The 21805-nt window shown below is 50.7% G+C and overlaps 1 protein-coding gene across 1 annotated transcript in view; it reads right to left on the bottom strand.

The window, feature by feature from the left end:
• The window catches only part of ITSN1 (intersectin 1), a 159404-nt gene that overhangs the window by 111697 nt on the left and 25902 nt on the right, over positions 1–21805 (bottom strand). The window contains exons 2-4 of the mRNA XM_090271503.1: positions 8701–8760; positions 6684–6776; positions 5672–5735 (exon numbers count right to left, since the gene is read on the bottom strand). Coding sequence (XP_090127629.1) covers positions 5672–5735; positions 6684–6776; positions 8701–8728 — 185 coding nt within the window. The 5' untranslated portion in view covers positions 8729–8760. The remainder of the gene's footprint in view (positions 1–5671; positions 5736–6683; positions 6777–8700; positions 8761–21805) is intronic.

Here is a 21805-nt window from a genome sequence, read left to right as displayed (position 1 = left end):
TGAGGTCATTTATCAAGTCTGCCAACAACCCTATTGAAATCCAAGCTGAAACTGCATTAGACATATTAATTAATTAATGGAGAAATGACTTATACTTATGGTCCTCTGTTCATCAAAAAAAACAAACAAACCACCCCCCCCCAGCATGTTCAGTTCTACTAACAGTTCCTTCAATAAGAATATATCACTCTCTTCATATTATTACTTTTACGTTAAATGTATTCTTAGAAATTGTCATCTTTGTCACTGTGTTAAATGGAACATTTCCCCTCCTGTATTTGTTTGTTTGTTTGCTTATTTTATTTTTAGGGAGAGGGGAAAGGAGAAAGAGAGGAAGAGAAACATCACTGTGTGGTTGCCTCTCACTCACGCCCCCAACTGGGGACCTGACATGCAACCTAGTCATGTGCCCTGACTGCGAATCGAACCAGCGACACTTGGCTCGCAGGCCGACGCTCAATCCACTGAGCCACAGCAGCTGGGCTTCCCCTCCTATATTTAGGTGCTCATTTCAAAGTGCAGAGAAAATTTTTTTCTTCTTATACCTATTCATACTACATTCAGCTATCTCACCAACCTTCTACGAATCTTAATTTTTTTTTAAACTCAAATCTCTTGGGTTTGGTAAGTACAGAACCACAGAACCAGCAAAAAGGAGTCACCTTTCCCTCCCAGTATTTGTGCCGCGCCTCTTCCTCTTCTGGCCTCTGGGAACGTGCACCGAGCACCGCCCTGCTTAGCTGTGAGTTCTAATGAAATGGCTACAGTGTTTCACAGTTTGGAATAATATTTGGTAGTGATTTTTAAACATATTCTGACATATGTAAGTAGTTCCCTTTTCTACTTATTAGAAGTGGTTCCTATGTTTTAAATCAAACGCCCAGTCGGCTCTGCTGATGTGATCACACGCTTTCCTTCCCCCTTTGGCTGCAAATATGAGGGCGCTGAGAGGGTTTCTTGATTCGGAACCAACGCTGCACCCCTGGCAGACACTCAAATTGGTCAGAGTTTCCGTATATTGTGAAATTCCATTTGTTAAGATTTATTTCTGATTTCTTGTATCTATATTCATATACTGAGACATCTCTGGTTGCTTTATTTCTGTACTATCTCTCAGGTTTCATAAAGGAAGTTAAACAAAATGAAATGGTAAACTTGTTTTGTGAAATACTTGTAAAAAGTTATTCAGCTAGGCCCTGGCCAGGTAGCTCAGTTAGTTGGAGCACCATCCCGATACACCAAGGTTGCAGGTTCTATTCCTGGTCAGAGCACATGCAAGAGTCAGTCAATGACACATAAATAAGTGGAACAACAAATCAATGTTTCTCTCTCTCCATCTCTAAAATCAATTTAAAAAAATGTTTTTTAATTATTGAGCTATTTCAGGGGGAAAAAAAGAAGTTCCCATGAATCACCATCAAGTACACACATAAAAAATAAAATAACCAGGCTGATAGGGTTCCCTCCCCATCCCCACACCACTGCCCCGTGAGAAACAAAACTAGCCAGTGTGGGATGACAGGGGGCAGTGGGGGACAGACTTTCTCGTGGAGGCTTAATGAGGACAATTAGGTTGCTGAAAACCTTTCCACTGGGGCGTCTCAGTGGGACAGGACAGGAAACTTGGGGTCCTGGGGTTCTAGGTGCTCGACTTTAAGCCAAAACCCACCATATCTCCAAAATACTTCTTGAGAATTTTATATGGTCTTTCCTGACGATTTTTTTCTCAACCAATAAAACATAACTACTGGGACTTCTTAGTAGTGAAACCGTGAAGGTCCCTAAGGACGTGCAGGGGTTCCTTCCTTCTGCACAGCTGGGCTCCTCTCCCCCCCCCCCCCCTCTCGCCACTCTGGAATGGAGCTGGAACTCCAATCTCAGGGCTTCCCTGCCAAGAGAAAAAACCACTTCGGCTCTGCCACCCATCTCACCTACCATTTACCCTTCTTTCCTCCCCAAAGCTCAGCTAAAAGTCTTGGGGATCCTGAAATTACAGTCACGAAAGTTTCAAAGTAGAAACAAACGCACGCACACAAATATTAAAACCCAAGCAGTTGAGACAGTGTCACGTAACCAACTGCCCTGAAACACAGCGCCCAGCCCGACGCCGACACCCGCACCAGCGACAGCGGGCCGAGGCGAGGACGGCCCGCGGGCCGGACAGGGAGGGCGGCTCCCGGTCTGGTCCGTGCGCAGGAGCCGGGGCCGCTCACATGCTGTCGCGGGAAAAGCGCTTCAACCGCGAACGGAGGGCGTTCGGGCAGCATCTGCGGGACCACGGACGCACATCCTCTGCGGCCCCCGGCGCCCTCCTGGGAACGCACCCTGAAGATGGGTCCCCAGCAACACAGACATACACACGCCTCGGCTCACCCGCCGCTGCGTGATCTGCAACTGCAAACTGTGGGAAATGAGCTAACTGCCCACGCACAGCACACCGCCCACGGCGCGGACCACGGAGCCGTAAGGAGAAGCCGGGAACGGGCTCCATGGAGCAACTGGAGCGACTTGCAGGGGCCGCTGCTGAGCGAGGAAAGCAAAGAACAGAAGAACATTTACAGGAGGCGGCCTTCAAAGTATGAAGGGAGAGGAAGTCATGTATACGCACACGTGATACATTATGGACCTGCTTTTCCCCCACAACAATAAACGAAGGAAGAATACGAAGAAACGGGGTGAAGGGCTAGGGGAGCGAGGGACACTTCTCGGAGGTCACCCTTCTGGACAGTTCTGCATCCGGAACCTTGTTAATGTGCTATATATTCAAGAACTAAAATTAAGTCCATAAAGATGAGAGGAGATCCCTGCACTGAATCAAAACAAAAACAAACCTAACATTTTAAATAAATAAGATATTCCTGTAGGAGGAGAGAGAAAAGCGCATCGGAGGAACTGCTGACCAGAGCACCGCCTCCGCCCTCAGCCTGCAAACGGAAGACCTGGGAGTCGCCTGCACCCCGCTGAGCGGGTCTGCTGTTCCTGGGGGGCGAGGCGCGGGGGCACGGGTAGGGGCCCGGGCCCTCGCAGCCCACCTCACGCCCTGCCCCGGGGCTGAAGCCCGCGGGTGCCCTCCGGAGCCCACCTGGTCCCCAACGCCCGTCACAGGCGGCTCCCCTCTCACAGCTCAGACGAACCGGCCGTTTCTCACCCACCCATTGTTGTTTTAGAAGAGTGGGCGCGGGCCCACAGTGACTCGCTTTGGAACACGCGCTTGGCATGCCGATCCTGTTGGGGGCCGACGGCCACTGAGGAATCCTGACAGGGCACCTGCCCCTCGGCCGTCACCCCGTCCCCACCACCCAGACCACCAAGCGGGCCTCATTCTTTCCTTGACGTCCCTGGCTCCCTCCTTCGCTCTCAGGACCCATTTCCAGGTGGCGCTTCCCTCCCCCCGCCTCACTTCTCTCTCTGGCGCTAAGCTGTACTGCCCGTGCCCGTGGGCCCGACGACCTCTGCACCCAGAGCCCTGCTTGGCCGGCCTTCTTCCCTGGGCCACTGCCCCCGCCTCCCCTCCCCCGCCCACACCAGGCCGCGGCTGGAACAACTGTAAGCACGCGAGTTGCCAGAAGGATATGGGATGAGTGCCAGCTTCCTTCCAGCTCCTTGTTAGTAAGACAATTTCTAGGAAGATGTATCATCTTTGGCATTACACCCGACTGGAGTCCGTGCTCTGAGGATTCCAGTTTTCTGATGCTCTTCATTGGAAATCAGACTGGAAAGGGAGGTGGCCCTAAAGTACTAGCAGGTTACGGCTCAGAAGTCACAAATTAGGAACTGGAATATAGGTTCTACGTGGGCCAAAAACAGTTTGAAAAACTAACAACTTAATTGAAAAAGGAAAATTAACCAGATAATACTGTATTTTTCTCCAATTACACTTACCACCACATGACAATTTCTATACTGCTGTTCACTGCCTCCTCCCGCTAGTTTGCAATTTCTGTGAGAGCGTGGATTTGGTCCACTCCGTTCACAGCCCCCCCCCCCCCCCGCCCCCCGCGCCTGCAGCGTTCACCGACCCAGGGCAGAGGTCTGATAAGTATCTTCCCACCGCGGAACGAGTACTTGTGCGGTGAGGCTTTCCTTGCGGCACAGCGCTCGCCTTAAGCCTGCTTCTTGAACGAACCCTTCTCACACTGGGAACAGAGTGCAAACGGCAGAGGTCAGTGGAGGAAGTTAAGCTTGGGAGAGGAACGCTCTAGCCAGCGATCCTGACGGATGACGGGAAACACAATCCCATACTAGGACACAAAGCAAAACAGGCCTCGCAAGCCTCTCGCATTGAAACTCTGCCTTCCACTTTATTTTAAAAGTAATTCCAAAACGCCTGGTTGGCTGGTTTTCCGAGCTCAAAGTAGATCAGAGGTTAGAACTAGGGGGCTCATTAGCGGAAAGAGAGTCTGGCAGCCAACACGCTCACAACCGGGAAAAAGAAAATAAAGCAGACACTCAAAAAGATCAGTAATGTGGTGTCACTTAGTTTCAATCCAAATATGTTCATACACAAACATATCTGCACTTCCCAGGAAAGCTGAGCTAGTTCAGAACATAGCACATGACCTTCACTGAGGACACATAATCAAGCTCACACACTACATTCTGCTTACAGGCAACAACGAGCTATGTCACCTTTAATAATTCCCATGAGATTTTAAGTAAAAGAGGTTGATCATTTAGGGAAACAAGCCATCCGTTGGACCACTTAGTTATGTGGAATCCCCAGTCCCCAGTGCTGAGAGCAGCTACTTTTAGGGGGTTTCGTGTTGAGGGTCTGCTATGTGCTGCACCCCACACTGAGTTCTTTATATAAGTTTCTCTCCTAATCCTCTCAGCCCTATAAGGGAACTATGTCTTTCCCTTTTCTAGGCCAGAAGACCGAGATTAGAGAGGGTAGATACACGTTCCAAGCCATAAAGACAGAAAGCAGGACGGTTGGGATTCAGAGCCAGGCTTGTGCGCACAAACTGCGTGTGCTTCTGCCACGGGCGCGTGCTGATGAAGCAGGAGGCGAGGCGCCGCTCTCAGGCCCAAAGCCCAAGGGGCTGTGGCTTCTGGACAAGGGTCCGGCGTGGCTCCCCAAAGCCAGGGGCCTGCAGCCCCAGACTGCCACTCACCCTCTCTCTTCCCAGAGTTCTCAAGAGACTCAGTGCTTATTTGTGACAGGTAATTAAGAAATCCAACAATAAATAAAATGAAATAGGTAACTGTCAAAAAAAGTCCACAGTACTTACTATGCACTCACCTTGCACAATATTGTAATAAATACCGGTTGTTCCACTATTTCACTGATTACTTCACTTTTAATCCTCAAACATATATATTTTTACCTTTATTCTATGGATAATATAGAACCATTACACAGTAAAGCAAGAAATGCAGGATGTTCAGATCAGAATGGGTGATGTGGATGAAGCTAAAACCAATTAGTGAGAAAATATCAAAATGTAGGTTTCTCAACTGGAAACTCAACTTTTTGACAGTGTGGTCTGACCAATGTCACCCCTTTTTTTTTTTAAGTTCCACAGGATAAACATACTTTTCAAAATCCTTGGTGAGAAGTAGCAGAGTGTTCCAGACGAGAGATGTATGGTCTCCTTTTACAGCTTAAGAAATGATGTTACTGGGATATTTTATTTTATTTACCTGTGGTTTATATGAAGTTTCTACTTACCATATCTGCGCTAACACAGGTTGAGGTAACCCAGATTGAAAAAAAAAGTTTCTAGCTTGATCACCTGTGAATATAGTGGAAAAAGTTTCAGAACAAAACAGCAGCTGAAGAAAAGTAGAAATTTTCTTACAATAAAATTGCAAAACTAAGAAAGAGGCCGGCAAGCCTATAAATACTGGATTGAATACATGATCAGAGCCAAATGGTAGGTCTATGAGCGACAGTAAAACGCATCCGTCACCTCAAAGGGCCGGCCGTCGGCAGGAGCAGACTGTCTGCTTGAACTAACCTGCGATTGACTAAGACCGCAACAGCCCCCCACGTGGCAAAGCACAAGTGCAGGAGCCGCAAGGAGGTAAGGACCCCCCTCCACTTCATAGAAAAGGTCTTCGCCTTTCCTAATATCTACATCTCTAATACATTATGAAGAATAAATAATAACTTTTTAAAAATCACATCAATGATTAATTTTTAATAAGTTAAAAGAGAACTATGAAACTAAATAAGTAAATAAATAAAAATAAGTCCCCCCAAAATATAGATCTAATTTTTAAAAAAACAAACTCTAAAGCGTAACCAAACAGGAAAGATAATTAGAGAAGGCCACGTTCAAAAGGAACTTCAGGGGCACAGGAATAAGACAATTCCTTGTTTCTTAATGCTCGGAATCAGTTAATTTATTAAGTTTCCCAAACCAGGTCAAGATCAGAACTAAGCGCTTCGGCCTGAGGACCGCAGCCCAGGGCTACCTCCCTTAAAGACCGCGGCCCTTCGGTCTGCGCCGCTCCCACCGGGACAGGGAGGGAATCGGGGCCTGAGACCCGTGGAGACTGCCAGCGGGCCGGAACACACTGTAGGAAAAGCGATTTTAAAGACACAGGCTCAAGCCTAAGGCCAATGGGGAGATGTCCCCTCAGTCACACGTAAGCCCACCTTAGCTCGCATCACAGAGTCTGCAAAGACACAGCCCACTACTGAGAAGTAAAAGTGTGAAAACACTGACTGCAGTTACCCGTGATAAATCCAGATATTGGCTTTAAACTATGGAACTGCTGGTCATGCTTCGCTCTCTCCTCTACAGTTATGGCCCAGACATCCAGGCTGCCTACAGGCCAAAGAAAAGAGAAGGCGTTACTGAGGGAGCAGAGGAGACAAGGCCCCGCACGCAGCCTCTCCACCGCACCGCAGTCTGTCCGCACGCTGCAGAGGACGTGACAAGCGAACACCTGTTTGCCCTTGGAAGGCACGCACACAGTTAGAGACTTAGAGTAAAGCCGCCCCGCCCACCCAGGGAAGGAAACGGGCTCCAATCCTTTTTATGGAAACTGTCCCATAACCCCAGCTAGCAGGACTGTGTGAAGACACAGGGAGCGAGTCACCACTTATTTACGTAAACGTCAGCAGCAGACCCGTTTAACGCTGCATTGGCAGGCGCCTGAAAGGCCACAGGCAAGAGCTACGGAAGAAGCTGAGCCTCACAATCAGCACCCCTGTGACTCCCTGAGAGCCTCCGGGGGTGATAAAAACCCTCGCACGCTGGGTTGTGTAAGGGCTGCACAACCCTAAACCTACTAAAATCCGCTGAGCTGTGCAGTTAAAACTAGTGAATTTTACCTAAATTATACCTCATTAAGACTGTCTTTTAAAACAACAGCAAGCCAAATAAAATGGGATTCAGGCTCTCCTTCAGTTTCCACTCTGAGACTTGACCAGATATCCCCTCGTTCCTGAGATTTGTCCCACTTCAGCCCTAGTCTCCTCTAACAAATTCACCAAAACGATTTTAGAGATTTTCAAAAGTTCAGACACTTTCCCAAAAGGTAGGAACAGACGATCTGTGTATGTTCCGTACAGAGTGTGACTCTGCCCAGCCCAAAAGCAGAAGGTCTGACCATCACATCGAACCTCTCCTCGGTCTGCTGTGACAGGGACATGCAGAGGGCCATTCATGCTGCCACTGGAAGCATATTTATGTGCCAAGCACTGTGACACACATCTGGGACAAAATGCTGACCTGCCGATCTGATCCCTTCCCTCCCAGGCCTTACAGTCTTGCAAATGCTCAAAGAGGTGTGTATTGCTCTGTCAGAATTCACACCTGACCTAAAAGCAAAAGACAAAAAATAAGAAAGCCGCCCATAAGTAAGGAGGAAGGCAGAACGAGGCGCCAGGGGAAACCACGCTGACGGCTCTGACATGGTCCCAGACTGTCTCCCGGCCCCCACAGGGCCCTTCACAGCTGGGGCCCAGGCGAGGTGCTCTGAGCCCCCTCCCCGTCACTGTGGGGATGCGTCAGGCCGCAGAGCGACCCATCGATGAGTCACCATCTCTTTTGGGGGAAAAAGACAAACACTTAGCCAGTAAGCAAATACAAGTATTTAATACTTTCCTAATGCAGTTAGGAAAAATAACCTAAAAAACACGTCATGCAGATTAATCTGTTTTAAGCAAATAAACGGACGTGAAACAAATAAAAATGCCACGCTTCCAATCCAGGCTTCGGAAAAGGTACGGGATTGAAATGACCCAGTTGTTCCAACAAAGAAAATGCGAAGGAAAGGGGGGGGGGCGGGGGGCTCACTCATGAAGGGACTCAGGAGACACACAAACTGGCGGCACCCTGTGTGTGCCTTGTGTGGGTCCTGGGAGACCACACCGGAACAGAAAACTGGTTAAATCGGGGAAATTACAGCACCAATTTCGTAGGTTGATATTAAGGAATTACTATAAATTTTGTAGATATGATAATGGAATTATAATTACATCTTTAAAACTGTTACTTTTTTAGAAACACGTAATAAAATATTTGTGAATGAAATGACTTGATGCCTGAGCTGCTTCAAAAGAATCCAGGTGAAGCCGTACCGGCCGGGGGCTGGTGACCGCTGAACCTCTGCGACGGACACGTGTAAAGGGGCCAGTTCTGTCCTTCCCTCTACTCACAAGTACGTTTGCAGTTTGCCGCAATGCTAAGTTAGTAACATATGGTTCCAAAGTACAGGAAAGAAGGAAAATCTTTGAAAACTTACCACCAAAAGGTGCTGGAAACTGAGCCATGGTTCTGTGACTTTTACCTTGCTAAGCGGCGCCTGTAAGTGAAACGCAACATTTAAGGTCATGAGAACGTCCCCGCGGCACACTTACAGACACACTAGCCCACTGGGTCGTCCATGGTCAGGAGGCGGGGCATAGGGCTGGGGCGCAGGGCCGGGGCGCAGGGCCGAGTGCAGGGCCGGGGCGCAGGGCGGTAAATGACGCTACAACTAAGGGCTGCCCACTCACTCCACCTTGCCGGGTCCTCAGGGCCCCCGGGCGCCGCGGCATGTGATGGGGACACTCTGGCCACGAGCAGTCCCCAGCCTGGTGGGTGACAGCAACCGCCCAGGCCTGCCCATGATGTCACCAGTGCCACACTTGGTACTTTCACATACGTCGCACCTCCGGGCTCATCAAACCCGGTACTTGTCCCATTCTGACGAGAAGACAATGTTTCGGCACTTGGCGCTCGGCGCTCACTCGGGACGCATCACACCCGCTAAAACTGAGGTGACTGCCCCGCGAGAGAAAACGCTTCATCGTTTGGCACTCGTCACGAGTTCCAGGACGAACCAATGACAAGTATGCGCCCCACTGCAGACCCTCTTCTTCGCCATCTGCATACACCAGCCGATCCATCTGGTGGATAGTGAGCACTCAGAACACGCGGCCCACGGCACCAGGTGACAGGTTGGTCTCATCCCTCTCATCGTCCTCACGGCGATGTCGGACAGGCTCCATCCCGACCACCCCACGTGACAGCCGAGGGACACGCGCATCAGAGCAGCGAAGCGATTACAGCAGTGCCCACGTGTGCAGACCCGGCAGGATCTGAGCACCAGCAGCAAACTCTGTGAGAAACACTGTCCCGCAAAGGCAGGCCGTCCACAGCCCACATCACACTCACGCACAAACCCGGGCCCTGGCCGCGGGGCTCTGCCGGCTGGCCTTGGCCCCTGCACCAGTCCCCGCTCAGGGCGCCCACAGGAGGGGACAAGTCGATGTTCCTCTCTCACATGGATGCTTCCCTTTCTTTCTTCTCCCTCCCCTTCTCTCCCTTCCTCTCTCTCTAAGATTAATAAACAAATGCTCAGGTGAGGATAAAAAACACACACATACACACTCAAACCCAGAGCGGCCAACTCCCCATCAGGCACTCTCTGTTCAGGTACAGCCAATGTGGAACCAACTAAAAACCCGCACTTACTATTTTTCCTTATACTTAACACAGTAAATACACAATAATTAAAAAATGGACACCATGCCATGGCCGGCGTGGCTCAGTGCACTGAGTGCCAGGAGAACGGAAAGGTCGCGGGTTCGAATCCCAGGCTGGGCACATGGCTGGGCTGCGGGCCAGGTCCCCACCGGGGGGCATGTGAGAGGCAACCGATCGATGTCTCTCTGGCTCATTGATGTGTCTCTCCCTCCCCTTCTCCCTCCCTTCCCCTCTCTCTAAGAATAAATAACTAGTCTTGTTTAGAAAATGAACACCAAATAATAACAAATTTAAAATTTAGCTGAACTTAGATTTAAAACTGGGACTTCCTTGCGCTAACACTGCTCAGTGTCGCCTGCCTATCTATCCGCGGAATTACTCTCCAACTCTGTGACCCTCCGATGTCCGGAAGCTCTCTCCTGTCGTCCACGCTTCATCCCCAACACCGTCCCGCCCGCCCGCAGACACCCTGTCCTCACCCTTCGGATCCTTCTGCAACTTCACTCTTCAGTTCTCTCCTGTCCATGGCACTCCTTGACCCCCCCAACGGGGTGCTGGTGACTGAGGTCTCTCTCAGCCGTGAGGCTTTCCTCACCTATCTGGGGACCCCTGGGTGCCCCTCCACCTCCAGCACAAGGCACCCACCAAACGCTCAGAAGCCGAGTGCAGGCGGCGGGCGCGTGGGCTGACAGGCTTCTCCGTACAGTGAGCAGCGCTCCCCGTCCCCCTTCCCGGGAGGCCCCCCAGAGGGAGCGTGCCCAGGGGCTTTCCCTGGAGCTGTTCGGTCTGGCCAGAGAGAAAGAAGGGCCGGGGCGGGCGGGGAGGGAACACGCATGGGCTGCCGGCTTGTGGGCGGGGTGAGGGAGGGAGAGGGTGACAGGCATCGCGGAAAAAGCGAAGAACATAAATGTGGAAGTCCCTCACAAAACATTAAAAACGGAACCTCGCTAATACAGAGAAGGGATGATAAGACGTAATGAGTAGGGCTCACCCCAGCAGTGCAAGTCCAGTGCGGCATTTGAAACTCACTGGATGTAACTTACCGTATCGACAGGACAAAGCAGAGAACCTGTACGGTCATCTCACAAATGAGGAAAAGAGCTTTGGGCAAAACCGCACACCCAGTAAGAAAACTCCCAGGAAACCAGGGTTAGCAGGCAACCTCCTCAAACGTGAAGCTGTTAAATGCTGGGATAACTGAAAAGACAAATCGCGTGCTACTCTCGAGTCGAAGCACCGGTGTATCTAACATCTTCCTCGTCCTCTCGCTTCCGATCAGATCGCCAACCCTATTTGGAGCTCACCCGAAAACCAGCCTTCGTACCACTCGCAGGGACTCCCTGCCCGAAGTCCCACTCCCTCGCCCAGGAAGGTCCCCCTCCCAGACCAGCGCGGTGCTGTCCCGGCCCGAGGTTTTCACCTCCTCCTCAGGGCACTCTGAGATCGCGCGAAAAGAACTGATTTTCAGGCCCTTACCTCATCCACATGACGTTTCTTTAAGCTTTATAGGCATTTAATAGTTTGCCAATGGGTACAATAGGCTTTTTAATACGCACGAAGACAGACACATTCTGTTCACACAGTCTGAGAGCAGCAACCCTACTGTAAACGCAAGAGCGACATTAGACACATTCCTCCCCTGACCTTTAAAAACGTGTCGGTCTCTTTAGTTAACTCTCGCGCCCGGGGGGGGGGGGGGGGGGGCTGCTTCCCCGGCCACCCCCTCAGCCACGGCCGCAGGTGGCCGCTCCCTCCACACCGGGGTGGGGACCCGCTGAGCTGCGGATTCTGGAGACGCGGGAGGACGGGCAGGACGAGGAAGCAGCCGCCCACGTCCACGGTGGCTGGAAGGAGAAAGGCCAGCTCAGCCCGGCCATCGCTGTCAGAGCCGACTGTCCCCCCCCCCGGGGCAGGAACGACGGGACTTCTCCCCAACACCGTGTACGTTGCTTCTCTACCAGGAGATGCTTCTCTGCGTGACCAGGCCAGTCACGGACGGGACGCATTGCAGCTGGACAGAAAGAGCAGCCATTGTAAGCGCCCTGTCCTTCAACAATTTTAACTTCAGTTGCTTAAGAATTATCAAGTCCCCACTGCCAACGAAACACAATACCCTTTATTTTTAAATAGCTTTTCTTTATATACAGTTTTTAAAAATTATTCAATGAGTGATATTACCTGGAATCAAATGCCGTCTTAAAGCTCTACTCCCAAAATCAAAGACAACGGTCTACATTTTGCCAAAACGACAGCCGGCTTCAGGGGGACTTACTGGCGGTACCCTTGCTATTAAGGGGTTTACAATGAACTCACAGGACTCAACTGCGAACACACAAATAACAGAATTAAAAATGAGCACAGGCCCTGAATGGGTATTTTTCCAGACAGGACTACAAAGAGCCAGCGGGTACGTGAAAGACGGACATCACCTCGCACCTGCCCGGACCCCGCGAGAAGGCAGCTGTCTGCGAGCCGGGAGGCGGGCTCTCCCTGGGACCAACCCGGGCCGGCACCCCGACCGCGGCCTCCGGACAAGAGGTAACAAATGCAGAGATGTGGAGACACTGCTGGTGGGAGTGTGAATCGGTACAATCACGATGGAGAACAGTATGGAGGTTCCTCAGAGAATGAACACCGCGCGTTCCCAAGGGCTGCGGGTGGTGGTCGCCCTGGGCCCCCCAGCTGCGTGGGGGAGGCGACCTGGACAGACCCCGACGCTCAGGTCAGCAGAACAGCGCAGCTGCCACCCGCCTCTCCTGTCACATCAGAGAAAGACAAGGACCCAGGCCGGCGGGACCGGCGGCAGGCGCACCGCGCTGTCCACCAGAACACTGGGGCTTCAGGCCCTGGGCGGGCTGCGCACGGAGGGGACCAACCGACGTTCCTCTCGCACACCGATGTGCGCGTCTCCCTCTCAAACCAATAAGCCATTCTTAAAAATGAAAGGAGAGCTAGGCTGGGACGCAGCGACCTCACACCTGAGCACGCAGCCGAAAGAAATGAAACCGCTCTCTCGGACAGACGCATGGACGTCACGTCCCGGGCGGACTTATTCGCAGCAGCCAAGACACGGAACCACCGGAGTGTGTTAACAGTAACAGATAAGGAAAAGGCAGGGCACGTGCACAACGTAGCCGTGTAAGGAACAAGGAGGAACCCCTGCCTTCCGTGACACGGGGGACCCTGGGGGACACGCCTCGCTCAGTGAGGGTGGCCAGACGCAGGAAGACAAGCACTCCGTGGTCTCGCTTACACACGGCATTGAAAAAAGGTCGGCTTCGGTCCTCGCCAGGAACTGGAGGGCGGAGGGGGTGAGGGGGCGCTGATCAAAAGACTCAGCCGCCCAGTTCTGAGACAGGTGAGTGCCGTGGCCGACCGCATGGCGTGTGACACTGTGCTGCATACGTGGAGTTTGCCGGAGAGAGGACATCTGCAGTGGCCGCACCAGGCACACGCACGCACGGGGGTAACTACGTGAGGCGTGCACGGGGGACCTAGCTTGCCTGTGGTACTTCAGAACGGACACACAGATTAAGTCGCCACGCTGTGCACACACACAGCTTCTGTCACTCACACCTCAGTGCTGCTGGGGGATAAGGGGGTTTACAACTAAACGGGGGGTAGGAGTGCACATCGAGAGTCTCTCATGTGTGTGTCATATGTGTGCACAGACAGCCAGAGCAGCAAGTAATGTAAACATGTAAGCAACAATAAAAGCTTCATTAAATGCTTACTAATGCATTTGAACTATATTAGCCAGTTCGATCCTATTAACAAAGCTAGGAGCTAAATAGTACCCGTCTCGCATCTCACAGACGCAGAAGCTAAGGCAACGGCTGGTGCGGTCACTAAATGGTAGAAGAGGACATCAGTCTTTCAGGATGAAGAACCTCAGGACACTCATGAAGTCGTTAGCCCGGTGAACCAGCCAGGGGGCCGCTGGGGGGGCGGGGGGGAGTGAGAGGGTCCTGCTCCGAGCAACAAAAGCGCTGGTAAACAAAGGAGGAACAGAGACCAAGCTTGTGTGTTTAAAGTATCAGAGCCGGCCACGGAGAAAGCGGAATGGGGGGAAGTAAGTTTAAACACTTTGCCATGTAAGTCCAAAGAGCTTTTACTTCTTATACAAAAAAAAGCAAAGAAAAGCTTCCTTGGGTGTAAGTAAGCCTTTATCAAATGAAGCTGGAAGTCACATACACACGTGACATCTAACGGGAAGCCCAGAGCAGTGAAAAGAAGAGAGTGAGAAAAATAAAGTGAGCCGCCTCCCCATGATAGGGTTTCAACAGGGCAGGACAGGGCGCCTGCACTGAAACGAACGGCAACGCAGGACCTCCCTGCGCCGAGGCAGGAAGGGCGCTCTGTCTGGGACCCCCGGCTCAGCGGCCCGGAGGGGCAGGGAGGCAGCTCCCCGGCCCCAGGAGGAAGGTGGGAAGGTCAGCACCCTGCGCGAGGGGCTGGGCGGGGGGGGGGGGGGGGGGGGGCAGAGTCCTTGCGGCCACGGCGGCGGCCACCCACCACCTTGGTATTTAAATCTCCTTTTGGTCTTTTCCCTGAAAACATACAATTGTGTCCCTCTTTTGCACACTTTACGTTATAATACATACTTTCCCCAAGTTCTTAAAACCTTTTATAAACATTAATTTTTACAGTAAAGCAAACACTCCTCTATTTATATATAAAAAATAGAAAAACACACAGACTAAATAGTGAGCAATCAAGAGACAGCTAAATAGTAGTGCTTCTTACCAGTCTGGATAAACGTTAGGGTCTCTAAGCCAAAAGCCAGACGATGTCTGGGCGTCTGTCCCCTTCCTGCATTCCAGCCTCAGAAAGGGGAGCTGGGCACAGAGCTGAAGGAACGTCACCCTTGATTTCAGCATTTACATCCGAACCCCAATGTTCATATAGTCAAAAACCTCTAAAAATGTGTATTTATAAAATAGGGATACCACCCTAAAAGTAGCACTTATTAAAATGTCATTTCGCATGATAAAAATTATGTTGGAACAGGTTTCTTGATTTTCTAATGTTCGCTACTGTAAAGGAAGATTATTCAGAAAAAAGTGAAATGACTCCCAAACGACGAAAGAACACATGTATCATCACTCTGGCGTATCACAGACACTGCACTTAGCAGTTAAGGGAAAAACCAAACACGAAGGTTAAACGCCAAAGTGCTGGCATAACTTAAAGCTTTTAACTTTATATTAAATAATTAAAATATTATGGAACATGCCCCAAAACAGGTATATCATACTATTCTTTCCAATTTCCTGTGGTTTGGAAATTTTTTTAATTTTTTTACTCAAGGGGGAAAGGCACACACAGAGCAAGTAAGCAAGATGGAGTCATGCGAAACTATACTCATTCAAATAAAAAAGGAATCTTCCCAGTTACGCAATTCGAACAGTTAGCAGGTCCCTAAGCCACCAAAACCAGGCTAGTTGAGGATTAACGACCAAAAAAACAAGAGATTATGAACATGCAGCGCCTGTTTTTCATTTCATGACTGACCGTTTTCTCAGAAAAATCTTGCAACCCTCTTCTCTCAAGTGGACGCAAAGGCTGCCGGGGAGCCGGGGCCCCAGGGGCTGCGCCCACTCCATGGCCCTGCTGCGGGGCCCCCGGGGGTCACTGCGGCTCCGTATCAGGAACGCGCTCTTGGTAGAGACCACGGCGTCCTGCCCCAATACTCAGGCTAATTTATTTATTTGAAAGGGATTTTCATGGTACTAAGGTAATAGACGTTAAATTCATTTCTTATAAATAAATATTTTTTAAAATTTTATTTTAAAGTTGCTCACTAGGTTTAGTTTTAGGTAAAAGGACCTACAGAAGAGGAAGGTACAGACTAGGAAATTTGAATTTCTAGAAACTTGGCATCAATAAAACATTGAGGGGAAAGGAAGGAACAGAAATGTGAAAATGTAAGAGAAATGAAAACACAGGTGTACGTATATTTTCAGCATCCTAGGAGATGTAAAAACAGCCTCAGGAACATTAAAATGAAGTGCACTCTAGTCAAATCATGACACCGCCCAGCATCTCAGAGCTGCGAGGGCCTGGATTTTTCTTCTACCCACATTCACGCTCGAGCTAGAATAAAAATTAAAAGGAATCTCTCTCTCTCTCTCTCTCTCTCTCTCTCTCTCACACACACACACACACACACACACACACACTAAACACATTCCTGTCCCCATAGCTCTTCCTTTTGGAGGCCTCTACATCTTTAAAAATTCAAAATTAGAAAACCTGGAAGACAAACGGAGAGAGACCCTCATTTCAGAAGCGTGGAGGGAGCAGGAGCAGCCAGAGAGCCCGCAGCCGCTCTGCACCCCTGCTCGCCCTCCAGGAGGTCACACGCAGGGCGGGGGGACACGAAGCCCCCTGGACACACACAGGCGCCGACCAACGCGGGCGCGCAGCTAACCTGATCACCGGGCGGGCGCCCCGTCCGAAGCCCGGGCTCCGAGGGCCCTCACGCGTGCTGCTGTGGGAAGCGGAGCAGGGCGGCCTGGTGGGGGGCAGGGGGGCCGGCCTGCTCGCACGGAAGGCTGCTCAGCTGCAGGAAGGGTGAAGGGCTCGGGAAAAGGGAGAACCTTGTGACCGAGTTCAAAGAGACATTGTCGCTGTTCTGGCTGGAAAACTGGAGTGAACACTGAAATTGTCCTCTCAAAAGAGAGCAGGCAATCCTCCCAGACTTTGGTTGCTGGGTGAGGGGAGGCGGCGGGGACAGAGGTGAGGAGGGGACCCGTCGGGAATGACCAGCGGTGAGCAATCGCCATAGGGCCCAGCGTCAGCCCATCGCTTGGCAATGCCCGCGGGCCCCCCAGATGGCTCGTCCGCTGACTCCACTCGCTCCCCACAGGGAGAAACGCCGGGACACCTACCACCCAGCTCCTGGAGGTCACCCTTACTTAATACTCGCAACAGGAGTGAGACCTTGTCACAGAGCAGTAACCCCGAAACACAGCTACGAAGTTGCAAAACCAGGGACAGAAAACAGAAGGGCAAGAAATTCCTGCTGTAAGAGAGAAGAGGAGATTAACAGGCCCCTCTCTGAAGCTTATTTCCATCAACTCGCTGCCACCTAACATCGGAGAAGCCACCAACGAGATCTGTCCAACTTATATAAGAAGTCCCATTCTCACACACTCTGCAGCTGCAGGTGGGGTGGGCTAACCATTCACAAGGCTTGTAAAATAAGTGAGGGATCTTTACTTCTTCTGGATGGTTCCATTTTCAAGAGGGTCACGAAAAATAAAACATCATCTTAAGGTACTAAAAGCTGAAGAATAATTCCTGGAAAAAAAACAGATAACCCCAAACCAAATACCAAAAAATAACTTTAGAATCACTGAGTGGGAGATGAGCATTTCAGACCAAAATTCTGTTGGAAATATGAAACGTGGAATTTCAAGATTACCAGCCAAATTAATAATGAGATGGTAAAAATGGAACCCAACTCACAAACCTTCAGAACCTTCTCAAATAGAAATGTTTACATGAGCAAAAAATTAAAATTTCACCAATAATTGAAAGCACCTATTTTGTCACCAAAAAAAGGGGGAAGAAAAGGTAATGAACTAGGTAATGGGAGGACAAATGTCACCTGTGAAATGTGGATTTATATGCTCACTAAAAAAAGGGATCTGAAGGTTTTCTTCCGAATAAAAACTGGATTTCCAACACGCTACAAGGCGCACGCACATGTAAAGGCAAACAAAAGCAGCTTCCGCACGTCTGCACAAGAACTGGTATCACACGGCGTCTGAGGTCAGCGCAAGCTACCATTTTCTGCCACCCTTCTCTGTAGGCAGTTACCGTGTGTCCCTCTAAACACAGCCCGCGACCGAGCCGGCGTGATGAGTTCACATGCCGGAGCCGTGGCCAAGGCTGGACACAGAGTTGTAGAGAAAGTCCTCAGCTTTCGGGAAGAAGGCAAGAAACCACCCAGAAGATACCAACTGTGCACGATAAAGCTTTTTTGCGACACTGAAAAGCGCAAGAAAGCAGGAAGCCCTCCTGACAGGGGGCTCGGATTGTCAAGGCTGCTCTCCAGAGCGGGGCGACAGCTGCGGCGGGGGACGCTCAGTGGGTCTGCAGATGCGGGAGAAGAAGGGGTGAAGCAGACACACGCTGCGTAAAACACAGCCATGTGCCAGGGCGTCGGAAACGTCCTCCATCGGAATAATTCATCAAAATAAACCTGCTGCTGGTCAGTCTTGATGGCAAACACGCACCTGAGACCCCGGCAAACGTGACCCATCTTTGACACCGTCGCGGAGGTCGTGTCACCGTGGACAGCAACGGCAGTGAGACCCTCCCTGCCCGGCACAACCAACTCCTGGTGCAAGGGGCAAGTTCAAGGCAGGTCCGCTTTAATCTCTTAGATTCTTTGCTAAGGGCTGTTAAGTGCCCCCTGACCAGGAGATACAGGAAATCTATGTAACTATATATTGATAATCCGAGCCAACACAGTGGATGCCAGCTGCCTCCTGCTGCAGCTCAAGGTTATTTACCAACTCTAAAGAACGGGGTGGGGGGGAGCCCACGGGGGGAGCGCACTGCGGTATCAATGAAAAGCCACGGTGTGTCACAGATGACAGCAAGGAGAATGCTGTCATTAACAAAAACCAACTGCACCCTGCTAGGTGACCCGGAGGGCTTCTTTGCACCACGCGATTTATCACCACTACGAAGTTTTCGGACTCAGAAAACCATTCAGGAGCATTAGCATCACTAAGACACCGCACAGACTGCAGCCGGCAGAACAGCAGGCCGGCTCAGACGGCGGCAGAGTCGGGGTCCCAATCTTTCATTCCACGGCCCTGGGCTGGGGGACGCTGAGCCATGGTTACGCCTGAGGGAGGAAGAAACGCGGGGCTGGAAAGAATGCCGGTCCCCGGTTACTGAGGAGCTCACTCGGCGTCTTTAAGCAGAGCCAGCCGCACCGCTAGGACGCAGAGGGGAAGCTTGGGAGTGTCTGTGAAAAATCGCAAACACACGGCGAGCCGCAATGAAAGAGAAAAAGAAGAGAATCCCAGATTTTCTCATTTTTGTATTTTCTTTAAAAGGGCTCAACTTCTCATAACATAAAAATCTTTGCAGGAGCCTATTTTTAGACTCAAAATGTGGATTATGATTCATTTATCTAGAATTCTTATTTGGGCACATTTGCACAATTAGAAGTGACTGCATTTCATTTGCGTTGTGAAATCCGGAAGCGCTATGGAGTTTTACAATTCCAAAAACATTCCCAAGATTTTTTTAAGAGATAACTATTGTTACTAAAGGGAAGTAAAGTTAATTAATTTAATATGTAGCACTTCACTGATTAACAGTCACTTAGATGCAGACATTATAAAACCTTTTTACTCCCTGTCTGACAAAGAAATCCTTTATTTCCTTTATACCCCAACTTTTGAAATAAATCTTACAAAGTTTCTGACAAAGGGAAATCTAACTTGGGAACTTGAACCGATTACTTAAGGTCAACCCAACTTGGAAAGCTCACCACCAAGGAATGAAGTAGGACTTCAAAATAAATACGTCTGTTATTGTGGGTTTCCAATATTATAAGCGCACAGCAACGAGAGTCCTCTCTCCCACTCCTGGGAGAGGGAAACCATCCCAGCTCCTCTGGAAAGCGATGTGACAGAGAAGGACCAAGGCCAGGGCAAATCTGCTTCACCCAGGAGCCCATTAATTCAGCTCCTGGGAATCTGCCCTGAGAAAATAATCCAGAATACAAAGATATGTGTCCAAAGATGTTCACTGTGACTTTATTTTCAACAATTAAAAACTGAAATAATCTTAAATATTCAAAAGACTGGGAACAGTTACGTAAAGTGTGCTATATCCATACAATGAGGGATGTGACAATCAAAAGTGCTTATCGAAGGTATAGAATTTTATATAAGGTATTATGTCTACCATGGTTTTGTTTTTAAAAAATACAGCGAAAGAGTCCTGCCTGGTGTAGCTCAGTGGACTGAGCACCAGCCTGAGAACCACAGGGTCGCCGGTTCGATTCCCAGTCAGGGCACACGCCTGGGTTGCAGGCCAGGTCCCCACTTGGGGGCACACAAGAGGCAAACACACATTAATGTTTCTCTCCCTCTCTTCCTCCCTTCTCCTCTCTCTAAACATAAATAAAATCTTTAAAAAAATACACTAAGAAAATATACTTTAAAACTTGTATAAAGTGTTGCAGATACTAGCAGTAACATTTCAAACTTATACAATGGTTCGGTTACTATTTTCATGTACATTGTATCAAATGAGATCATCTTGCAATCTTCTCCAGGGCTGCGAACGCCCAGAGGGAAAGAGCTACCAGCCCGAGGGCGAGCGGCTCTGCAGCCGCGCCAGTGACCACGGCGACTTCCATTGGGAGCTCTGAGTAGGCCGTAGGGAACAGCATCGCAGACTCCAGAGCAGCAGGAAGGGCGTGAGCAAAGCACCGGTAACGGTGCAAAATGCACCCGGGACCAGGCAGGGACTTGGGGGGCAGGAAAGGAAAAGCGACGGGAGAAGAGGAGAGATGAGGTCACCGCAAGGGCACCGGCACCCAGCACGGGGGACCTCCGAAACCTCCGGCATGTCCTGTGACCTAACGAACCCTACCTTCGTGCTAAGGTGGCCCTCCTCTTAACACAGGCCTCTGACGCAGCCTCTCTATCAATAACAGCCGTTTAATTTTCATTTTTCTCGGACAACTGGTGAAATCACACAAAAAGGGTCACACTGCACTTACAACAACTTAGAAAACAGCCAATTCCTAACGCTGACAGGACAACTCACCCACATTTGAAGAATTTTGCATAGAAGTAACTATTGGTTAATGTTTAAAATCACTTTTTATGTTCAGACCATCTGAAATCCACATTTTTATATTTTCTTCCTTCTGTGGCTTTATTTTAAAAGATGCGGAAATCCAACTGAAAACTGTTATTCTGCCAAACACACACTTACATAAAATTAGAACTGTTTACAGCTCAACAGTCGCACCAACGACCTAAAGCCCCGACAAAGCAGCCGACACTCACACGTCACTCTGTACCGCGGCCTGAGTGCGTAGCTCCGCGGAGATCACGGGCCCGCGACAGCGCGGGCTGCGGCGCTGGAGGACAGGGGCAAACTTCTGGTTCCCACGGGGGCAGCAAAACGGAACTGGGCCACCGCGGGCGGGCCCCGCAGCCCAGGCGGCGACCGAGGGGTCCCAGTCAGCCGAGGGAAAGCACCCGCCAGCGTCCGGCTCTGGCGCCTAACGGGCTGCAGGCCCCCTGTGAGCGGCTGAGACTATGCCCGAGCTTGGGGTTCCTTTCCAGCCAAGCGCAGGTCGTACCTGTACCTACCGTGACAAGCTTCTAAGGACAAAGACCCTCTCCACGACCCAACCTCAGCCGGGCGCAGGCCCTCTGCTCCCCTGGGCCTTGGCCCCCTCTCTTAGGCCTGCCCGGCGCCTACGTGGGTTTAGGGAGAAGCCCCGGCCCCTGAGATGCAGTCACACTCTGCGTCCGACCAAGTTCCTCGACCGCGGCCTTCGCTGGGGAAGCCCTGGGCCTGCCTTTCCCCCCAACCCCCTAAGTCGGCTTGGCAAGGATCCCCTGCCCTTCACGTGTGCGCTGGGCAACGCTCTGCCCCCCGCCCTCCCACCGGCTCCCGGCCTGCAAATCCCACCCCCCACTGCACTCGGAGCTGAGGCCGGTCCCTCTCCTCTGGTCCAAGGGTCGTGAATAGAGTCTCCTCGCTATTTTAAAAAGCATCAGGATCACCTTTTCTCTTACAGCAGGGAGAGTCCAATGAGTTGTACTCTAAGTAAGCGCCTCGCGGGTCTCACCAGAGCAGGGCCTCGCGGGTCTCCCCGGAGC

The sequence above is a fragment of the Furipterus horrens genome, unplaced genomic scaffold, assembly GCF_987537825.1.
Source record: "Furipterus horrens unplaced genomic scaffold, mFurHor1.1.pri manual_scaffold_1, whole genome shotgun sequence".
Lineage (NCBI taxonomy): Eukaryota > Metazoa > Chordata > Mammalia > Chiroptera > Furipteridae > Furipterus > Furipterus horrens.
Note: the sequence above shows the minus strand (reverse complement) of the source record. Positions and strands in the feature narration are given on the sequence as shown.